Genomic DNA, 23,068 nt, shown 5'->3' on the forward strand with positions numbered 1-23,068 from the left:
TGTACAATACTTTATGAGGTATTTCTCTTTTCAGCATTCTGCTCCTCTGCCATCTGCTGGCAATGGCTTTATCCAGTTTGTGACTCAATATCAACATCCTACTAGAACGCGACATGTACGAGTTACCACCATTGCAAGGAAGTAAGTTATAATCCCTCTAATTTGAAGACTGATAATGGTTATTAGCTTAGTGATACTACTACTACTACTACTACTACTACTACTACTACTACTACTACTGGAGATGGGAATTCTTCTCACTCAAGAGTCTCAAGACTGGCAATCAAAATGCCGAGTCAGAATAATGTTGCATTGTCTGCACATATGTGTAAATTACAATATTATTTGATTTTAATTTTATTTTGGTGTTTACCTTAATCATTTAGTTAAATTCAGCTTTAATTTTATTAATTAAATTTTAATTACTTTATTTTGAGATTGTAAAGATAATCTGGGTAAGTGTAAGAGGACTAGATCCCTAACTTTACTGCTGATAAAGACACTAATAAATAAATAATACACTCCCGGAAAAATTAATACCAATTCGGTGAATTTTCTCCTCATATCAAACTATTTCATGTTTCAGTGTGACAGACCATTACAAAGTAATACAATCTATATATTTTCTGAAAGCTTGTTTGAAATGCCTCTCTAATGCAAGGTAACAAATTAATTTATTGCCCTTCACATAGCAGTCTGTGTAGTATTTCTTAATTGAAGGGAAAATACAAACATTTTGCACTTTACGTGCTAGTGTGTATTGAACCACCAGATAGCAGTAAATGCTTCTACTTGTGTTACTGACCATACACGGATGTCTGTTGTGTAAACAGTTGCTAGGTACTACTTCCTGTTGTGCATTCCTACTTCTTGTCTGTGAATAATCCCTCTGAATCCTCATAGAAGTTTTTGTGTTTACCAGTATGTTTCTTTTTGCTTGAAAGAGTTCGAGTGCCAAATTGTAATAAAAAATGTGATATATCACCAAGAAAGGCTGCACAGATTGTGACATTAAGTGAATGTGGTAAAATTAATTCTGAGATAGCTCAAATTGTGGGAGTGCACAAAAGTACAATTGGGAGACAATTGGCCAAATTTCAAGAAACGGGTGGTCTCATGAGTGATAGAGTGGGAAAATGTGGCAGAAAACTGAAAACTTCATCCAGGTCTGATAATGCTTTGCATCATTTATGTCTGGAAAATAGATTTGCTACCTCGGAAGTACTTGGAGACAAATGGAAGGAAACGTCTGTGGTTAATGTTTGTTCTAGAACTGTAAGGAACAGATTGCGAAAATTTGATTTGGTGTCCAAAAAGCCTGTAAAGAAACCAATGCTCACCAAACAGCAGTGTATGAAGCGTGTTCAGTGGGCTAAAGAACATCAGCACTGGCCAGTTGAGCAGTGGCGTAAGGTTCTCTTCAGTGATAAATATAAAGTCAATATTGGTGGAAGTGATGGGGGTTGTCGAGTGTTTCGGAAAACAAGTGAAGCACTGAATCCAGCCTGTACTCTGAAAACTGCAAAAGTTTCCAACTAGTGTTCTGCTCTGGGGGTGTTTCTCATACAATGGTGTTGGGCATATTGATGTCCTAGAATCCACCATCAATGGGGAGAAGTACAGGACAATTTTGGAGAAGAAAATGTTACCATCAGGAAGGGATTTATTTGTACGACAACCATTCATTTATCAGGATGATTCAGCACCCTGCCATCGTGCAAAAGTGGTCAAAAACTTCTTAGGTGAACAAGAAAATGTCACAGCCCTGTCTTGGCCTGGAAATTCTGTAAAATTATAACAGATTATACACAAAGCAGAAATGAAGAACAGAACATAGTTCTGCCTGCAAAGTAGAAGAGCTATTAGCCATAGCTCAACTTCCTTAAAGTGTTTCAAGGCTCTTTCAATGCCAAATTGTGCCCAATGCATTTTTCTTTTGAAGCTAGTACGCCGGGAACAAATATTACAAACCAATTCAACGGAAATAAATATTACATTGCATTTATTTTCTATGACTTCTGTGAAGTACTCCCAGACACATAACTTTTAACTGGTAGCCAAAAGGGTGTGCTAAAAATATTACATTCAATAAATTATAAGCAAAAGGGCACAGTAGATTTTTCCCATCTACCATGATTTTGCTCTCTTCTCCAAGGGTTGATGGGGGGAAAATCTGACCTCACACCACCTTTCTCCCAGCTATTCAAATTGTTGGAGATCGTATTTTCTCCCAGCCTGCATCATCATCATCATCATCATCATCATCATCATCATCATCTGCAGTTTCCAGCTGTTGACCGGGTCTGCTTGGAACATAAGCCTCTCCATCTCCTCTTATCTTCCCACCACTTCTCCCTAGTCACTCTTGCCCAGTCCTCCCTCTTCTCTGTACACACTCTTCCACTCCTTTTATCCACCTATCTCTTTGTCTTTCTCTCGACTGTTTACCTGTTATCTCCATTTCGTGCATCCTCCTCGGTATCCTTTCCTCTCTCATTCTCTTCATGTGTCCATATCATCTAAGTCTAGATGCCTCTATCCTATTCAGTAGTGGCTCTTCTTTTACTATATCTTGAACCTTCTCATTTCTCATCTTATCCCATCTTGTCACTCCTATCCTGCTTCTCAGAAATTTAATTTCGCTTGCCTGTATTCTATTCACGGCTCTCTGCTTCATTACCAAAGTCTCGACTGCATACGTCAGAATAGGTATATAGTACACCCTGTATATCACCCTTTTGCTTCTCTGAGGGACATCCTTGCTCCAAACCAGGCTTCTGACACTTTTCAGGAATGCTCCAGCTTGTCTTCCATGCTCGATTATTTCCTTATCATTTCTTCCACTTTCCTCTATGATACTTCCTAAGTACTTGAAACTCTCTACCTTCCTAAGCTGTTCATCTCCAAGCATTATCCCTCTCGTAGGTCTCTCCTTCTTTCTAGTTGTGATCACTATCTCGCTCTTTTGGGCATTAAATTTCATTCCATATTGTTCCATCTCATCTACCCAAGCATCTAACTGTTCCTGGATATCCTCTTCCTTTTCTCCCCAGACTAACAGGTCATCTGCAAACATCATCACTTTCATTTTTCCTTCTCCAATTTTCCTTGCCACTTTTGTCATTATTTTGTCCATTGTTACTACGAAGAGCAAAGGTGACAGAGCACTTCCCTGTTTTAATCTACCTTTTTGCTCAAACCAGCCTGTTCTCTCTCCTCCTATTTTCACACAACTGACACTCTCATTGTACATTTCCTTCACTCTTTTTACGGTCTGTTCCTCGACACCTTTTCTCTGTAAGGCTTCCAATACCTTGTTTCTACACATACAGTCATAAGCTTTCTCAAAGTCCACGAAGGCCATCACAAGATCCTTACCCATTCATAATGACACTCTTGTAGTTGCCTTACTATGAATATAAGGTCTACTGTGGACCTACCTGATTTGAAACCATACTGCTCTTCTCCTCACTTTTCTTCCACCTTCTTTCTGATTCTGTTCTCCAAAATCTTCTCAAACACCTTTGCACAGTGGCATATCAATGTGACTCCTCTATAGTTCTTAAACTATTTTCTATTCCCCTTCTTGAAAATGGGTATGATTACTCCCTTCTTCCAATCTTCAGGGGTCTTCCTTTCCTTTCATACTACTTTCAACACATAATAAAGCCACTGTTTCCCTACCTCTCCTGCTGCCTTCATTATCTCAATACTCACTTCATCTAACCCTGGGGCTTTCCCTCCTTTCATCTTGTCCAGTGCTAGCTCCACTTCTGCCCATGTTAAGTCTTTTCCTTCTTCCATATTTCTTACCTCCTCCCTGCATCTACTTTCCTCCTCAGCGCATCCTTCTGGGTTTAGCCTGCATATACATACTCTTTTTTTTAACATCACAATAACATATCATAGGATTTTGGTAATGGAAGGAGATGAAGGGGTAGGACTGGGAAAGTAGCAGCCGTGGCCTTAGTTAAGGTACAGCACCAGCATTTGCTGGTGAGAAAATGGGAAACCACAGAAAGCCATCTTCAGGACTGCCAATGGTGGGAATCACTCTCTTTGCTTTTCACTGTGCATCAAAGACCAAGTTGCCTCCTGACTCACCCGGTTGACTTAGACATCACAGCATTTTATTTCTCTCACTGTACCATCATCATCATCATCATCATTTCCCTTTATCCAGCTGTAGCCGGGTAGGGGCAAATATGGTTCCTCTCCACTTTCTTCGGTCTTTCCACCACTCCTCCTCCAACACTGTGTCCCAGTCCAGGTTTCTTTCTATAATGCTGCATTGGATGGTATCCTTCCATCTCAATCGTGGTCGTCCACGGCCTCTCCTTCCTTGGATTTGCATTTCCATCACCTTTTTTGGCATTCTTTCGTCGCTCATTCGCTTTATGTGCCCAAACCATCTTAGTCGGCTCTTCTCTATTCTATCATTCATTTTTTCCACTCCAATTTCTTCCCGGATTTTCTCATTCCTTATTTTGTCTCTTCTACGCTTCTGTATCATACTCCTCAAGAATTTCATTTCGGCTGCCTGTATTCGACTCTCATCCTTCTTTGTCATTGTCCAAGTTTCTGCTCCGTAAGTTGTTATGGGTACGTAATACATCTTGAACATAGTATCCTTTGCTTCCATTGGCACATCTTTGTCCCATAACATATTTCTTACACTATGATAGAAACAACTTCCAGCTTGAATCCTTTTACTAATCTCAGCATCCAGTCGAGCATTCTCCATTAATTCACTCCCCAGGTATTTAAACGTTTCCACTACTTCCAGGGACTTGTCTGCAAGTCTAATCTGACCTTTCCCTTCTTTCTCCCCTCTAGTCATAACAAGAGTTTTACTCTTTTCTACACTTATTTTCAATCCACATTCTTCAATCTTCCCATTCACCACATTCAACTGTTGTTGAACCTTCCTGTCGTCTTCTCCCCAAATCACAATATCATCTGCAAATAACATCATGTTCATTTCTCTTCCTCCATATGCTGCTTTTGCTGTTCTCATGATGTCATCCATTACTATTGTAAACAGGATTGGTGATAAAACACTTCCCTGTCTCAGCCCACTAGTTATTTTGAATCAACTTGTCCTGCCAACTTGTGTTTGCACGCAACTACAACATTCCTTATACAATGCCATGATCATTTTTATTAATCCCTGTCCAATTCCTTTTTGCACCAGACTGTCCCAAACTTTCGTCCTAGGGACACTGTCATATGCCTTTTCATTATCAATGAATGTCATCACCATATCATTCCCGTACTCCCAATGCTTTTCCATTAGTTGTCTCATAATGAAAATGGGCTCTATTGTTGACCTTCCACTTCTGAAACCAAACTGATTTTCCGGTATCTGCTTCTCAACCCTCAACCTTATTCTACTTTCCAGTATCCTTTCCATTATCTTAGCAACATGGGATATTAGAGTAATTCCCCTGTAGTTCTTCAAAATTTTCTTATCACCTTTCTTGAAAATTGGGATGATTATTCCTTTTTGCCAATCCTCAGGGACCTCCTTATTCACCCAGACATTCCTGAGAACCCGATATGTCCACTGCAGGCCTACAGCTCCAGCTGCCTTTATCATCTCCACTGAAATTTCATCTATTCCAGCAGTTTTTCCATTCTTCATCTTTCTTACTGCCATTTCAATTTCATTCATTGTAATTTCTTTATCCATTTCTTCGTCAACTAATTGCCTTTCCTGGTCGTCCATTGAATGACCGTCATCCGTTCTTATGTTCAGCAGCTTCTGAAAATACTCTCTCCATCTATTTCTTATTTCTTCTGGCTTTGTTAAAATTATGCCACCTTCATCCTTCACAAATCTGGTGTTTACTTGATCTCTCTTTTTGTTTTTTAAGATGCCATACAGTAATTTCTTGCTGCCCTGCGTATCATCTCTCAATTTCTGTGTGAATAAGGCCCAGCTTTTCCTCTTTTCTTCCTCCACTACTTTCTTGGCCAAATTCTTTGCCTCCACATATTTTCTTCTACTTTCTTCAGTCTTAGATGTTTTCCATGCTTTCCATGCCATTTTCTTTTCCTTCACTTTAATCTTTACCCTATCATTCCACCAGTGTGTTTCTTTGTCTTTCACATTTCCTGATGTTCTACCACACACCTTTTCTGCACATCCAACCAGTGCTTCCTTAAATCTTTCCCATTCCTCTTCAACATTCCCCACCTCTGTCCTGGGTACCAAGGGTATTATTTCCCTTTGAAATTCTTCTTGTATGCTTTTCTCCTTTAACTTCCATACTTTAATTCTTTTCTCTCTTCTTAATTGGGGTTTTTCAATCTTTCCGACTTTCAATTTTCCTATCACAACTCTATGATCTCCACCAAAGGCTTCTTCAGGCATGGCTGTTACATCTACAAGGTTCTTCCGGTGTTCTTTCTCTATGATTACATAATCAATCATGGTCTTTGTTCGTCTGTCTCCCCAGCCATAACTTGTAATCTTCTGACTGTTCCTCTTCCTAAACCAGGTGTTTCCAACAATCATTTGATTCCTCATGCAAAAATCCACCAACAACTCGCCTTCTGGATTTACATTTCCATATCCAAAGGGCCCTACAACATCTTCCTTTCCTTGTCTTTCCATTCCAACTTGTGCATTTAGATCTCCCATCAATAGTACTTCCTTATCTTCTATCTGTCTCTCCACTTCCTCTAAGAAGTCCTCTAGATGTTCATCTATGCAACCAGTTTGTGGGGCATACAACTGAAATAGATCTTTCACGCCATTTTCAAACTGGAGTCTCATCATCATCATCCTATCGCTGACGTACTTTGTATATTCCAGATATTCTTGGATTTCTCTTCTAAATATGATGGCCACTCCATTTTTTGCTTCAGGTCCTCCGCTGTAATACAGCCTGTATCCTTCTCTCAGAGGGATCTCCCCTGTACCCCTCTTCTTGGTCTCGCACAGTCCAAGTATGGCTATATCTTTTTCTATCATGAAGTCAACCAGTTCTTCTGTTTTTCCCGTCAGTGTCAGTACATTAACTGTTGCAATTTTGATGTAGTTTGGTGCTGGTTGCCCATTTTTCACAGTTCCCCCAGCACCTGAAGAGCTGCGCGTCGCTTTTAGCAGGGGACGCCCTAACCTTTTCCGAGGCACCATATCTGCTTTGTCCATATAGGCTATTGTTACGATGGGCTCGCCACACCCAAAGGCATTTTATACCTACTGCCAGGTTCAAAATTAGGCCGCCCCTAACATGGAGACAGACGCCTTTCATAGCCGCTCCTCTGGAGTACAGACGCTACGGGTATGCCCCTTCCGCCATCTCCGCCGTACCGAAGTCCACCTTCTCCGCCATAGATGGCGTTGAGGTCTTCACTCGTAACCCTGAGCTGGGACCCATACCAGATGTTACACACCGGGTCAGTGTGCTCTGGGACTCACATAGGCAGGGGCGCCACTCCCTGGGTAGGGCTGCCTCCGAAGAGGGTCCCTACCTGCTACCTGTCTCACTGTACCGTGTGACATAAAAAACATACTTAGTCTTCTGAAGAGGCTCCCAAGACGAGTATCCTCAGCAAGTCGTTGAGAAATTCTCGTCCTCTTTAACAAGAAGTTTTTAAAATCAACACACATTAAAGGTGTGATATCTAAATAAACAAACTGTAAATAACTTATTTTTGTTTAATGTTCAGAAGGTCAGATTCACTATACAATGAGGGACAATAAAGTTTTCTAAGTGGAAAGTATGATACTTTTAAACTTTAGGAGAGTACCAAGAAAGTGATATAAACAACATTTTATTTATCTAAATTATTTATTTGTCTAGGTGGGAAGATTCATCAACTGGTGTGCAACATGTGACAAGCTCCTTTGATCAAGAGAGTGCTGCTGTACTTGTGGCACGAATGGTTGTCTATCGCTCAGGATCTGAGGAAGACCAAGATGCTGTCCGTCGCTTAGATAGGCTGCTGATCAGACTTGTATGTTTCACTAGCACTAAGTACAGCTAATAAAGACAAAGTTTACCCTGTAACTAAGAGGTACTGTAGGGGAACACCAAGGTACAGGAATTATAACAGTTGTGCTTTTCAATTATTAAGAGTTCAATAACAGTGATTCTGAATAATGAGGAGGAGCTAAGCTCTATATGCTTGAAATTATGCTACTTTCAATGTGATATTGAAAAGCAATAACATTTTTGCATTCCATGAATTATTATCAGACACAATTTTTTTTGTGCTAGTGTTACTCAATAAACACATGAGTGTAGTGAGTGAGTCAAAATTGAACATCCTTTCATGATAATGTACAAAACTTTTATGTTGTACTTTTCAAAGTAATCTGTCTGCTTTTGAATATTTTTTTCATTCATATAGCTATTTTTCAAACAAGAAGTCCACTTTCTCAGTAAAGAGAGACATTCGTTGGTTATATCCATTAATCTCTTCATTTAATATGCTAAGTTAGAGGAAGCTTTATAACTCAGAGAACAATATCTGCATTATACTGGGACTGGGGGTATAGTGCTTACATCTCTAGAAAGTTTTCAATATTAATTTAACTCATTTGTAAAAATAAAAAAATCCCTTCTGTTACTTACACTGTTACAGTGCCAGAAGTTTGGAGAATACCGGAAAGATCTGCCAGATACTTTTGCCTTACCCGAAAATTTTTCATTGTATCCTCAATTTATGTTCCATCTGCGACGGTCACCCTTTCTGCAAGTATTCAACAACAGTCCTGATGAGACAACATACTACAGGTAATATATACATTTACTTTTGCAGTGTATACAACTTTATTAAATGTTTAAAGATAATAACATCAATCTAATTGATATTGAATAGGTGGGTGGCCCTTCCAATCCCCTTCTTAGAAAATGTTCATCTTGATGTGAAAAATCCGTTCAAAATGGTACAATCAGTTCTGTAAAATATATATATATATATGTCCGGGCACTTATTCTTCAGAAAGCCATTGCTTGGAATATCTTTGTAAAATGTTGTTTGAAATTCTTTTCTACCTCTGAATTGGAGAAAACCAGTACATTCTTGTTTGAGAAATTTTTCTACGTCTGAATCAGAGAAACCTCACTGCGAAGTTAGTGACTGGTATGATGTTCCAATTAAAATCTATAAAGAAAAAAGAAAGATAAGAATTTCATAGAAAAGGAAGTAAAAAGAAAGCATGTTTTAATTACATGCCAGTACATCCAGTGATATGTACACCTTGCAACCTTGCCTCTGAGACAACCCATACTACCTTTACTTTTTTCCTACAGGGTGGCGCAAAAGTCAGTTCCCCTAACATAAGCTCACCGGACAAAAAAGGAGTCACCCCTGGAGAAATCATTACAAGCATCATTTAATACTGTGTCACTCTGCCTCTGGATTCAGTTAACAAGTGAGTCCACAAGGTTGTGCAGGTACATCACATCCATATTAAGCCACTCGCTGAGGATTTGATTGTGCAATTTCACCAAATTGCGAGGATGCTGATGTCGGCATTTCGAACATGTCCCACAGATTTTCAATGGGGTTCAAGTCAGGTGATTTTGCAGGCCAATTGAGATGTAACAGAGTAGATGAGTGTTTATAAAACCAGTGACATATGCATCCAACCCGATAAACTTTGCCGTTGTCATCTTGAAAAATCGGGGCATCAGTAGCATACTCATCAAGCAGATGTTGACTGAAAGGCAATGTTTAAATAAACATGCTGGTTCATGTTAGCGGTCACCTCAGTGAGCGGGCCCAATCCGTGATATGAAAAACATCCCCAAAACATTACAGATCCACCTCTGGCTTTGAACCTGACCTTGCCCAAATCCAGGATGAAATGCTTCATTTGGCTTTCGGTGCACTCGACAATGTGTGTCATTGGAATACAGGCAAAAACATGATTCATCAGACCACATTACGTTCCGCTAGTCAGCTACTGTCCACGTTCGATGATTTCTAGCCCATTAAAGACATGCAGCTTTATGTGCCTGTGTGAGCAATCGCCTCTGTGAGGTGACCGACTCCAAATGTTCCTTGCATGCAGTTCCCGTCGCAATGTTTTCTCACTAACAGGTTGGGATAGACCTTCATTCACTGACTGTTTCCTGTCGGGTTTGGAAGTGATTTTGATTCACAAGCCATGAAATGCGTCTCCAATCATGATCTTTTTCTGACCACAATTCTAATGTCGTGTTTCGAGGCTGCATGTAGTACACCACTGCTTGCAGGCACGTTCAACAGTCCGCTGCAAAACACCAACAAATCCAGCAACTTCACACCGTATGACCATGGGCACGGCCAAACACGATTGCCCCTTTTTTTCCACTCCTGTCACATCCTTGCATCTACCCATGTTGACGTGTACTGTCCGCTTGAAACATTAATCTCTCACTGATTGCTACTCCTTATGCTCATGTCGAGGCAGTGTGTATGCGGTTGAGCATGGGACTCATTCGTCATTGACAGCTCACCAGTATGTATATGAAATCCTTCAGCACCAGTTTTTGCCATTTCTCCAGCATATACTGAATGACAGTCTGTAGTATAGCACTTGAACACACGTTCAACAGGCTCTACAAGGTGCTTACACTTCACTTTGGTCAGCAAATTTTGAGGAGGAATGTGCCGCAAGACAACATATGGCACGTGCACAACAATACAATATGCAACATCAAGTAACTGCCTACATAAACACCAGAAGGTACCACACCACCTGCTTGAATCTTTTGATATAATCACCATGATCATGTGGTGTAGTTTCCCTTATACAAAGAGTTGGTGAGTGATTTACAAATCACTACTAATTTACAGTGTGTTTTCCCTGCAAGAATGGATTAATTAAGTTTCCATGCCTCATACAAGATGTTTCACTTTTTCTGTCCTATACTGTAAATGTGGTATTTCTCTAGATTACTGTAATTACATCAATATGCGTAAGTTACATAGTGAATATGAAGAATGTGTTCCAGACATGCACTAATACGCGAGAGTGTCTCGCAGTGTCTCATCATGATCCAGCCAATTCTGTTCAGCTACAGCTTTCACGGTCCACCCGAGCCTGTTCTCTTGGACTCCAGTAGCATTCAGCCTGATCGTATACTGCTGCTAGACACTTTCTTCCAGCTTATCATATTCCATGGAGAGGTAATACAACTTTAAGGGATCTTTTGCTTAAAACTGTTGAATATCTTTCTTATCTACCTATGTAACAACTGTTCTACAGTTTTACAGAAAACAATCTTCCTAGCTAAAATTTTTCATTACATCACAAAGAAAAATAATATTTGCTGAATGAGATGAGCAACATCTTGCATGAACCATTCTGTCTCTTATTACCAAGAGTTGTGGAAGGAAACTGCTTTGCAATATATTCATAAAGAGCAGACTATTAACTATCTTTAAAAATAATCCATGTCCAGGAATTGAACCACACACATTATAATTTTTAACCTTACATAACCTTCTAGAGTCAACTGCTGTGTAGACTTTATTATTGCATATGTTTATTGTCCTCCCTTGCGAACCATGTGACCTTGCCATGGTGCGGTGGTTTGTGCATCCCAGTGAAGCAGATAACTGAGCTGTAGGTGCAACCATATCAGATAGATTTCTGTTGAGAGACCAAACTAACAGTTCATTGCAAGGGGGTGTAGCAGGCTTTCAGAAGTTGCAAGAATGGCAGTGGATGATTAATGATATGGCCTTGTAATAATATTTTGCACAGCTTAGCTACACACCTTAAACAACATTTTGCACCACCTGTAATTTTTTTGTTTGTGAAGGATATTCGCTTTAAGAGTTCTTGCATAACAGACAGACGTCCAATGACGTGTAACACCACCGGTTAGTTGGACATGGAGATAATAAACGCAGTCTCAGAACAGTCCAAAAATGTGTGTTGTTACTGTCCCCTGTGGACACAACATAACAAAACCACATTTGTGTCCTGTGCAGTATACAAACATACCTCGACGAGTCATTACCGCGTTTGACCATACGCGCATAGTGACATTGCGACAGGAAGGTCTCTCTGTGAGGGCAAATGCCGGCATGGTTGGTGTACACCATAGTGACATTGTCAGAACATACATCCACTACCGTGTGACACAAAATGCTGAATATCATCCTTGCAGTGGTTGTCTGCAGTTGACAACAGCAGCTAACGACCATTACGTGCAAATCGTTGCTTGCAAGAACCTGGCAGACACCGCAACAGAACTGTGTAATGCCATATGGCATGCAACTGGTAGAGCTCTGTCTGTGCAGACAGTCAGAAGTTATCTCCATAAGGACCACCTACACTCAAGAGTTCCTTGGCAAGCACCTGCATGTACACCCAAGCACTGTGGTGCCAGGTAAAGATGGCAAGGGAGCACTTCAACTGGACTCTGGAGGAATGGTGGCAGGTTATCTTCATGAATGAGTGTTGAATGTGTAAGACGCTGGATAATCCTCAGAGGGGGGTTTGGAGAGAGTGAGGTAAGGTCAGACGAGTCCTGTACATATCCATTAGGGAGGCGGATACATCATGTTTTGGGGCGGCATTATGTATGGATGTCAGACACAACTCATCATCGTTGAGGGCAATATGGCTAGTACACAATACCGGCAGAGAAACCTCAGGTCCATTGTTTAACCATACCGACAACATTTCGGTGACAGATTCATTCTGCAAGATGAAAAACCATGCCCACACCACTCCAATCTTGTGAACCTTTTCCTCAAGGAGACCCACATCCATTGAATGGACTCGGCTGCACTATCTCTGGACATGAATCCCAGAGAACATGCATGGAATATGCTGAAACAGGCAGTGCGACAAAGAACAAATCCACCTATCAACCTCGCCGACCTCCGGAGTACTGCTGTCAAAGAGTAGGACAGGATCGACCAGGACAGCCTGAACTGCCTTGTGGACAGCATGCCACGATGGGTCCTATTATGCTTCACTGCACAGGGTAGAGCACCACCATACTGAAAGGCAGAATCAGATTCCCATGTTAGATAGACGGATGCACATTGCCAAAGAATAGTGTTTGTGTTGTGTATGTCATCATTTTTCTATACATCAATCATATTATGCTTGACAAAAAGTGTGTATTTGCATCCCATACATCAGCTACCTAGAAACCCAGACCTCCAGGTAGTGCACGTCCTCGGGAGTTAGTTATGGCTGTAGCTTCCCATTGCTTTCAGTCGTGTAGCAGTATCAACATAGCTAAGCCATGTTGAGTATTATTACGAGGCCACATACTGTAAGTCAATCATCACGCAACATGTGTATTATGCAACTCTCACTAACAGGAGAAAAAATATTGGAGATACTGAGAGAATTTCCATCATCAGTAGAATTAAAACAACTTCTGCCATCTATGAGCATATTTGTGTACCTCCTCGGCAAGTAAAGCTGCGAAATTCGAACGGAACATATGTGTCTGCCCGGAGAAAAAGAAATGTAGAGCATATATATACATATGTTTCTTCCTGCAAAGATAACTTTGGTTCAAACACCACAAATGACTGCTGTATTCATGAATGAGACCTGAAGATGCTGAAAGTTATCAATCAAACAGACTTCATTATGATTAAGCAGAGATTCAGAAACCAGATGCTGGATTGCAAGACCTTCCCAGGAGCAGATGTGGATGCTGACCATAACTCGTTAGTCATGAAAAGCCATCTGAAGTTGAAGAAATGGAAGAAAGGGAGAAATACAAGGAGACTGTATCTAGACAAGTTCAAAGAAAAGAGCATGAGGGAATGTTTCAAGGAACATGTTGCCCAAGGACTAAATGAAAAGGCTGATGGAAACACAATAGATGAAGAATGGACAATCATGAAAAGTGAGATCAGTAGGGCTGCTGAAGAAAGGTTCGGAAGGCAGGAGAGATCAAGTAAGAATCAGTGGGTAACTCACAAGATACTGGATCTGACTGATGAATGGCAAAAGTACAAGATAGCAAAAAATGAGGAGGGCAGAAAAGAATACAAGCGATTAAAGCACGAAGGACATAGAAAGTGCAGGACAGCTAGGGAAGAATGGCTGAAAGAGAATTGCAAGGATGTTGAAGGTTGCAATAATCGAAGGAAAGGTAGGTACTGAATACAGTAAAATGAAGAAAACCTTTGGAGGAAGAAATACCAGGTGTGTGAATATTAAGAGCTCAGATGGAAAACCACTTCTGGAGAAAAAAGACAAGGCATAAAGATAGCAGGAACATACCCAACAGTTACATCAAGGGAAAGAAATAGACGATAAGGTTGTGGAACAAGAAGAAACTGTTGATGCTGATAGAATTGGGAGACCCAATTTTGACATCAGAATTCAACAGAGCTTTGAAAGACCTAAATAGGAACAAGGCACTTGGAACTGATGACATTCTCTCAGAATTACTGACTGTTTTAGGAGAAACCAGGATGGTGAGAACACTCCATTTAGTGTGAAAGATGTATTATACAGGAGAAGTGCCATCCAATTTCAGACAGAATGTTGTTTTTTCTTTTTCAAGGAAAGCAGGCACTGACAAGTATGAAAACTACCACACCATTAGATTAGTATCTCATGCCTGCAAAATTTTAATATGTCTTATTTACAGAAGAATGGAAACACAAGCCAAAGCAAGTTGCAAAGAAGATCAGTTTCGCTTCAGAAGAAATGTAGGAATAAGTGAAACAATCCTGAATTTATGTCTGATCTTTTCGAAAAGGACAAGCCCATGTACATTGCATTCGTAGAAAAGATAGTTGATAATGTTGATTGGACCAAGCTATTTTAGATTCTGAAGATGATCGGGATCAGGTACCGAGAATGAAGAATTATCTACAACCTGTTGAGTCAGGTCAGAATATATTCTGCTATCATATGCGACAGAAGATGGTACTACCTGCGACTGTCTGGCCGAGGGTCTGGCGGCCGATACCAAACCAGGCAAACTAAGGGAAAACCAATAGCTGTGAGCAGAGGAGTTTTCCCTCAGAAGGTTGGATAAGATGAGACCTTTGTGTGGGAAATAACACATAAATTCATCAGCTGCTGCCTTGCAGTGAGGCAGGGGACTGATGATCAGATAAAGAAGGCTAAGGGAGACCACCCTGAAAGAAAATCCTCTAGTCAGTACAGGAGTACAATGCAGTTGCTTTCAAAATGAAAACGAGCCTCGGAAAGAAACATATTCTGAATGTCGACAATACTTCAAGTACTCTTGGAACTAATGACGATGTCATGTCCGATGTTCATTCAAGATGCACGAGAAGAACCGATCATAGAAACAAGCTTCGGATTGGAACCCTAAACGTTATGACTCTAACAGGAAAATGCAATGAAATCATGGATTTAATGAACCCTAGACATATTCACATCCTAGGGCTAAGTGAAACCAAATGGAAAGGTTGCAACACAAGAATGTTAGAGGATGGATATAAATTATACTGGAGTGGTAATCCTGCAGTGGCGAGGAATGGAGTTTGTTTTATACTCCATAAAGACATTGATAGTGTAACAGATGTTTCCTTCATCAATGAGAGATTAATCAAAGCTAAAATATGCCTAAATGGAGAAACTCAAACTATAATCCAAGTTTATGCTCCCCAGCAGGGTTGTAGCAATGTCCAAAAAGCAAGCTTCCTAGAAAAACTAGAGGTCATCATTGATGAAGAGAACATAATGATAACTGGGGATTTTAATGCCCAGGTAGGATATGATAGGTCAGGTTATGAAGGCATTATTGGTCCATATGGATTTGGTAATAGAAATGAGGAGGGTGAACTTCTACTTGATCTGTATGTATGTTGTATGTTGGGTAATCAGCCCGAAGGCTGGTTTGATCCTCTGCAGCTTCGCCAGCAGCTGTCATAAATAGCCTAGGCGTCACTGAAGAGGCGTACTAGGGAAACGAGGAGTGAGGTAGTTTCCCGTTGCTTTCCTCACCGAGCCAGCAGTTGCTCTTACATATCAGTCTGCCAAGCCCACTGAAATGTATGCACCAACTGACCCTATGAGCGATATTTTCACACCATTCATAACAGGGACTGGCTGCATAAGGAATGGTATTACTAGCATTACTCATACCTCAGTCACTTTCATATCGTCAAAGCCAAGGATGAGACTGAGACAGGTCAATGAAAGTAACAAATTTGATATAGCCCATACCAGAAGACATAGTGCACTGTAAACACTACATCTCGCCAGCAAAGGCATCTACTTGATCTATGTACACGAAACCAACTTATGGTGAAGAACTCGTGGTTTCAGAAACGGGATAGCCACAAGATAACGAGATACAGCTGGGATTGTCAGTATAGTGATAGACCTTATCATCACAGATAGGTCAAGTGGAGAAAAGGTGCATGATGTAAAAGTGATACCTAGTGAGAGCCTTGATAGTGACCATAGACTCCTCATTGCAGACCTAAGAGTCACCAAACCTATTATTAAAGTAAACAAGAAGAAAAAAACCATAAATTAAAGACTGGAAATTGAAAGATGTGGAAGTCAAACAGCAGTTTCAAGAGGAAATCAGAGCTAAAATACCAATAACAGACACAAAGAAAGGTAATGAAAAATGGAATGATTTTAAGGCAAGTCTGGTTGGTAGTGCAGATAAAATATGTGGAAGAACAAGCAGAAGAGTGAGAGAGATAAGAACATCTTGGTGGAATGATAAAGTGAAAGAAGCCATAATGAAGAGGAATAAAGCCAAAAAAGTTCTTGATGTGGCTAAGTCTGACAGAAGAATCAACAGCGACCGAAAAGACAACAATAAATTGGAAGAGATGGCAAAGGAATAGAATAGAATAGAAGTTGGAAGTCAAGAGAATTGTACGGGAAGAAAAAGAGAAAAGTTGGAAAGAATTTACAACTAAACTGGAAGAAGACAGTAAAGGGAATATGAAAATGATATATGGAATAGTAAAAAGTAAAAGATCAGATAAAGAAGCAATTACAGCTCTGGAGACAGCAGATGGGAATATAGTTCGCAATATGAAAGATATCACGGATACAATGGGGCAGTATTTTGACAAGCTCCTAAATGGCCCTAAAAAGATCTCTGTTGAGGATGTAGGACAGAAAACAATAGAAGAAGATATCCCAATTACATGGACAGAAGTAGAGTAAGCTCTCCATAGGATGAGAAGTGGTAAGACAGCAGGAGCTGATGAAATTACAGCTGACATGATTAAAGCTGCTGGTCCACCAGGAATACAGTTGCTGTATAGAGTTCTCAGAACAATATGAAAGGATAACAAAATACCTGAAGATTGGACAAAAGGGGTGATAGTTCCTATCTTTGAAAGGGAGTAGAAGAAAAAGTGAAAATTACAGAGGCATTACCCTCTTATCACATGGCCTTAAAATTATGGAGAAGATCATTGAAGCCAGAGTAAGGGATATACTAGAGCCTATCTTAGAAGAGGAACAACATGCCTTTAGGACTGGAAGAAGCACAACAGATCTGATATTTACTTTGAGGATGTTGGCAGAGAAACACTGGGAAAGAGGAAAAGACCTAATTATTGTGTTTATGGACCTTGAAAAGGCGTATGATAATGTTCCTCGATCAACTATTTGGAAAAGTCTTGGAAAACTTGGTGTACCAGAGTACCTTATTAGGAAGATGCAAATGCTATATACTAATTGTAAAAGCTGTGTCAGAATTGGAGATGGTTACTCTGAATGGTTCAATACAACCAAAGGAGTACAACAGGGAAATGCCTGATCACCTCTTCTATTCATAGCAGTTATGGATACCATTTTAAAGGAACTAAAAGGAAAAGGTAATAAAGATCTTCAGGCTCTGGTGTTTGCAGACAATGTGGCAATATGGGATGAAACAGAGAAGGGAGTGCAAAATAATCTGAATTGCATGGTGTAAGAAGTTTGATGATTATGGAATGAAACTGAACCCATCAAAAACAGTAGCATTGAAAATCAGCAGACCTAATACAGAATGCAACATAAAAATACAGGACCACCAAGTTGAAGTAGTACACCAATTCAATTATTTAGGAAGCGTAATGGCTAGTAATAACAGAGCTGAGATAGAAATAACAAACAGAGTAACCAAAGGCTCTAACTTTTACAGTATCGTTAGACACCTACTATGGGATGAGAAGGTCCCACAAAGAACAAAAATGACTCTGTACAAGTCATATTTCATTCCCATCCATACATATTATCTAGAAACCTGCACACTAACATCAAAGGATTCAAGCCTGTGAAATGAAATTTCTTAGAACTGTCCTCCAAAAGACCCGACTTGATCATGTGAAAAATGATGAGATCCGATCTAACCTAGGTCTAAATGAATCGATGGAGGAAAGACTTAGGTCATCTAGGCTTAAATGGTTTGGACATGTTAAACGAATGAATAGCACAAGGTTACCATGTGCTTATTTGGAAAAGAGAATAACAGGTAGAAGACCAGGTGGAAGACCAAGAAGAAGATGGATGGACCAACTGAGGGAAGACGTGGAGAGAAGAGGATGGAATTGGGAATCTGTCTTGGACAACGAAATGTTTTTGAACAGGCAACTTTGGAAGACGCTCGTTTTCAAACAACCTACCCGGATCGCTGGAAGGGCAAACCGATGATGATCTACAACCTGTACAAAAATCAGTCTACAGTGATGAGGATCGAGGGCTTCGAAAAAGAAGCAGCAATCCAGAAAGAAGTGAGGCAAGGTTGCAGTTTGTCCCCTCTCCTTTTCAGTGTCTATATAGAACAGGCTATAAAGGAAATGAAAGAGGAATTTGGAAAGGCAATCACAATCCAAGGAGAGGAAATCAAACCTCTCAGATTTGCCTGTGATATTGTTATTTTATCTGAGTCTGCAGAAGATTTGGAGAAATTGCTGAATGGTATGGACAGAATCTTAGGGAAGGAGTACTATTATGAAAATAAATAAGTCCAAAATAAAAGTAATGGAGTGCAGTCGAACGAAGTCATGCGAATTTATAACTGTTAAGTTCTACAGTCTGCAGAATCCAATTTTGAGTAATAAATGAAACTACCAAAAAAAAAAAAAAATATGGTAACAGTATTATAGTTGAAAAAGAAACAAATTCATTAAAATAAAATGACACGTTTTGTTCTTGAAAGAACATCATCAGATTCTATCAAATCACACTCAAATACTGTATTTAGAAATTGCTTAAATACGTAGAGTGGAGAAAAGAGAACTTCATTAAGTTCCAGATTTCAAGTGACCCTTTACATGTTTGTTGGCTAATTATAAACCAAATGCACAATTTTCTTATGTGATTTATTCAAAATAAAAAATAACAGTATGCTAATAAGGGACAAGAACCTGTCATTAGAATGGGGTTTATCTCATACCCAAGAAATACACCATAAAAGTCAAAATAAGAGTGATGAAAGTGAACGTAAGTTTAGAATTGGAAACTAAGAGGTCATCTGCACCAACAATAGTTAACAAAAATTAAATTATATAACAATCTGTACAACTGAAAATGGCGAGGAAACATTCTGGAAGTTTGTTTTAAATTAACTGAAAATTACGTACACTTGCTGAACTTTGTGTCAAAATTGAACAATACAATTTCCGCAATTAAGAAAAATGAAACAATGTCCACAATGTAGTCACTGATTCAGTCAAGTTTATAATTATGCCTTTTCCTCTATATGGAACCTAAATTCATGCCATGTATGAAAGTATTTAATTTCGTTCATTGAAATTTTCATCTTCTTGAGAATTCCCATTGTATGCACAATCCGCACAGTATGTCACTCAATGTTCTATGCACAGGAACCTTCAGCATGACATTCACGACACTCTTGAAGATCTGGTCTGTTTTCAGGTACAAAAAGCGCAGCACCTACTTTCTTGGTCTGCATTTCCATGGCACTGGCATTCATCTTCAATTCCAGTAATTTTCTTAATTTTTTCTTCAACTGTCGTGGAATGTACGGTAACTAGTGTCGCATCTTCCAATAATTCATGTGATGTATCCTCTCTGATCGTATCATCTTTTCAGTTCTCCAGGAAAATTATATAGACATTTATTGCTGAAATACTTATGAGGGCAAAGAAGAGTAATAGAGGCATCTCTTACTGAGCATAATTCCCCTTCCACCTTCGTTTATGTCAAAAATCAGAATGATGACAAGTTCACTACTGGATTGTTCACTCTCTGAAGGGTGATCACTCAATTCTAAATCATCTTTATGCTCATCTGACAAACCTCAAGCATCTGAATCATCTGGAATTTTTTTGAGTAAGTTTCTTATTTGTTCCTTCTCTCGTGAATCCACCTTGCTGAAACAAATATAACAAAAATGCCATTATGGTGTGACTTATGAGAAAAAGATCCTAAGAACACTAAAACATGCTCAGGTCTGTTATGCATGGGATTTGAAGAAATATTCAGTAAAAAAAAATCCTTATTAGCTGCTCTGTGTTATCACACAGCCCTAAAAAGTGCAATGACTGATGGATATGTTTTCTTAAAATTGATCCTACTAACGGCCTTTGGCAGTAAAGCACGACTGTAACCATGTAATAAAGAAAGTAATTCCACACATGCGGAAAATATAGAACTACGCTTATCAGTTGCACAAGGAGGAAACGTCTGGGCTCAGACAACGGTCTCAGAAATGTCCCTTCCCTATCACAACTGCGGTGAAAAATTCCACACAAGGAAATTTCAAATGAATGAGAAGGAAGGTACAGGGGTGGACAGCTTCACCAGTTGAAGGTAACGAATTCTATTGTGCTATGTATAAAAGGAAATCTCCATCCGTGACTAATTGAGGGTTAATGCAATCGAATAAATAATTAGCATAGAATGTACATTGAAGGCAGATCCTAAAGTTGCTTAGGTTTAACTGGATGCATAGAATTTGTTTGTTGACTTCCTGTTTCTTTATGTATGCAAATTAATTTCGTTTCTGATCCGTAATAACTGTGATTGGGGCATTGATATTTTAGCCAAAGTTGTGGGTTTAGCTTTTTTGGGTATGTACTTGGGAACAACCTTTAATTCTAGACATTCTTATTAAATGCCATTGATTTATCAATGTTCATGATTTTGATTTTAAGCAACTCGAGTTTTTGGCTTTGTAATTTGCCTAACTGGCCGAGAAGAAGGAAGCCATACTTTCCAGTGTTGACTTAGTTAAATGTAACTTAAAATTTTTTCAGTTGTCATCCAAAACAGAATATTCTTCTTGTTCATGGCACCAATCACAGAAATGTACACCTCATCAAAGACTCATATGTTGTGAAGCATAACTCAAGCAGGAATCTGTGTATGCCATTCCGCATCATGTGCCAACAGTTTCCGATGCACTGTCATTTTATAGGGGAAGTTATGTTCATCAGCTATTTTCAGATTAAATCCAATTAGCTGAAATTACCAACATAAGTCATATACAGTAGGAACTGTCAAAAAGAAAGGATCCAGTGTAATAATATCTTGGTATTTGTCTTGTTTGCTTTCACAGATTATTGTCAAGTGGAAAGAGATGGGTTACCAAAATCAGTCTGAATATGACAACTTCCGCTCCTTACTTCAGGCTCCTTTGGATGATGCTGAAGAAATTCTCTGCACGAGATTTCCTGTGCCACGTTATGTTGTGACAGACCAAGGAGGGTCCCAGGTATAAATCCTAACATTTTGAACACATTTTTTAAATTATTTCTTTTATGTATCACTGACATAGACAGGTTTCATGGTGATGATGAATAGGAGAGACCAAGGAATGGGGAAAAGTGACCGTAACCTTAATTTGTTCTGATAAGAATTGCCTTGTCCCAGGTGTGAAAATGGGAAACCACAGATAATCATCTTCAGGGCTACCAACAGTGGAGTTTGAACCCACTATCTCCCAAATGCAACTTGCCAGCTATGTGAGAGAAAATTGTGTAGCCAACTCACTCTGTCAAACTCATTTTACTCAAGCTTAAGTCGCATATGCACATGTGAAGTAATTTATAGCAAGATACTGTTAGATTACAAACTCTGATTTCATGTACCAATATTACCAAATAAACTATAAAAATTTGAAATACTGGATCAAAAAATAGCACTTTAAAGTGGAATATTTAATTCAAATACTGTTTTTTACTAGTGTTTTAACATCGCCCTGACACATCGAAGGTTTTCAGCGACACAAGGATAGAAAAGAACTAGGATTGGGAAGGTAGTGGCCACGGCCATTATTAAGAAACAACCCTAGCATTTGCCTGGTGTGAAAATGGGAAACTATGGAAAACTATCTTCAGGGCTGCAGACAGTGGGATCTGAACAATTACTATTGAGATTCAATTAATTTTGTCACGTAAACACCAGAGATATTCTACATGCCAACATCATCAATATATATAAAATAAAAGTTTTATTTGCTCAGAATTTGAAAATAATGGTATTTCTGTATCGATCATGTTCACAGTAACAAGGAAATGCACTTTTTACTCTTCCATCATGTCTGTCTGTCTGTCTGTCTGTCTGTCTGTCTGTCTGTCTGTCTGTCTGTATATACGTATGTACGCGCATCACGAGAAAACGGCTGAAGAGAATTTAATGAAAATTGGTATTTAAAGTCAGGGGACGAGCCACTACAATCTAGGCTATAAATCATTTTATTCACACTGAGTGAAATGGTAGTTTAGCGGAAGCTTAAAATGTAATTCTCAAATATTTATATTATTAGTGGTTGTATTGATAGGTACTACATAACTAAAGTTATATAGAATTAAATTTCCAATCATTGATGTCTTATACATTTTTACCATATCAGCTATGATAACACAGATATTTATGAATTTGTATTTTTGTTGCTAAGTTCATATCAACGCCGAGCCATGAGAAAATGGGTAAACAGAATTTAATGAAAATTTGTTTATAGAGTAGGGGAATAAGAAACTACAGTTTAAACTATAAACAATTTTATTCACCCTGTATGAAATGGTAGTTTAGGGGAAGGAACCTAAAATTTAATTTTAAAATACATACCGTTATTAGTCCTATCGACAAGTACTACATAACAAAAGTTATAGAGAATACAATTTCCGACCATTTATGTTTTATTCGGTTTTACAATACCAACTATGATAAGAG

General features: G+C 39.1%; 1 protein-coding gene across 1 annotated transcript in view; it reads left to right on the plus strand.

The window, feature by feature from the left end:
- Nucleotides 1-23,068, plus strand: part of LOC136869220 (protein transport protein Sec23A) — a 101,088-nt gene that overhangs the window by 58,858 nt on the left and 19,162 nt on the right. Inside the window, exons 10-14 of the mRNA XM_067144832.2 lie at nt 35-141; nt 7,815-7,968; nt 8,599-8,750; nt 10,959-11,133; nt 21,453-21,608. Of these exons, the coding sequence (XP_067000933.1) occupies nt 35-141; nt 7,815-7,968; nt 8,599-8,750; nt 10,959-11,133; nt 21,453-21,608 (744 nt within the window). The remainder of the gene's footprint in view (nt 1-34; nt 142-7,814; nt 7,969-8,598; nt 8,751-10,958; nt 11,134-21,452; nt 21,609-23,068) is intronic.

The sequence above is a fragment of the Anabrus simplex genome, chromosome 1 (genome assembly GCF_040414725.1).
Source record: "Anabrus simplex isolate iqAnaSimp1 chromosome 1, ASM4041472v1, whole genome shotgun sequence".
In the NCBI taxonomy this organism is placed as follows: domain Eukaryota; kingdom Metazoa; phylum Arthropoda; class Insecta; order Orthoptera; family Tettigoniidae; genus Anabrus; species Anabrus simplex.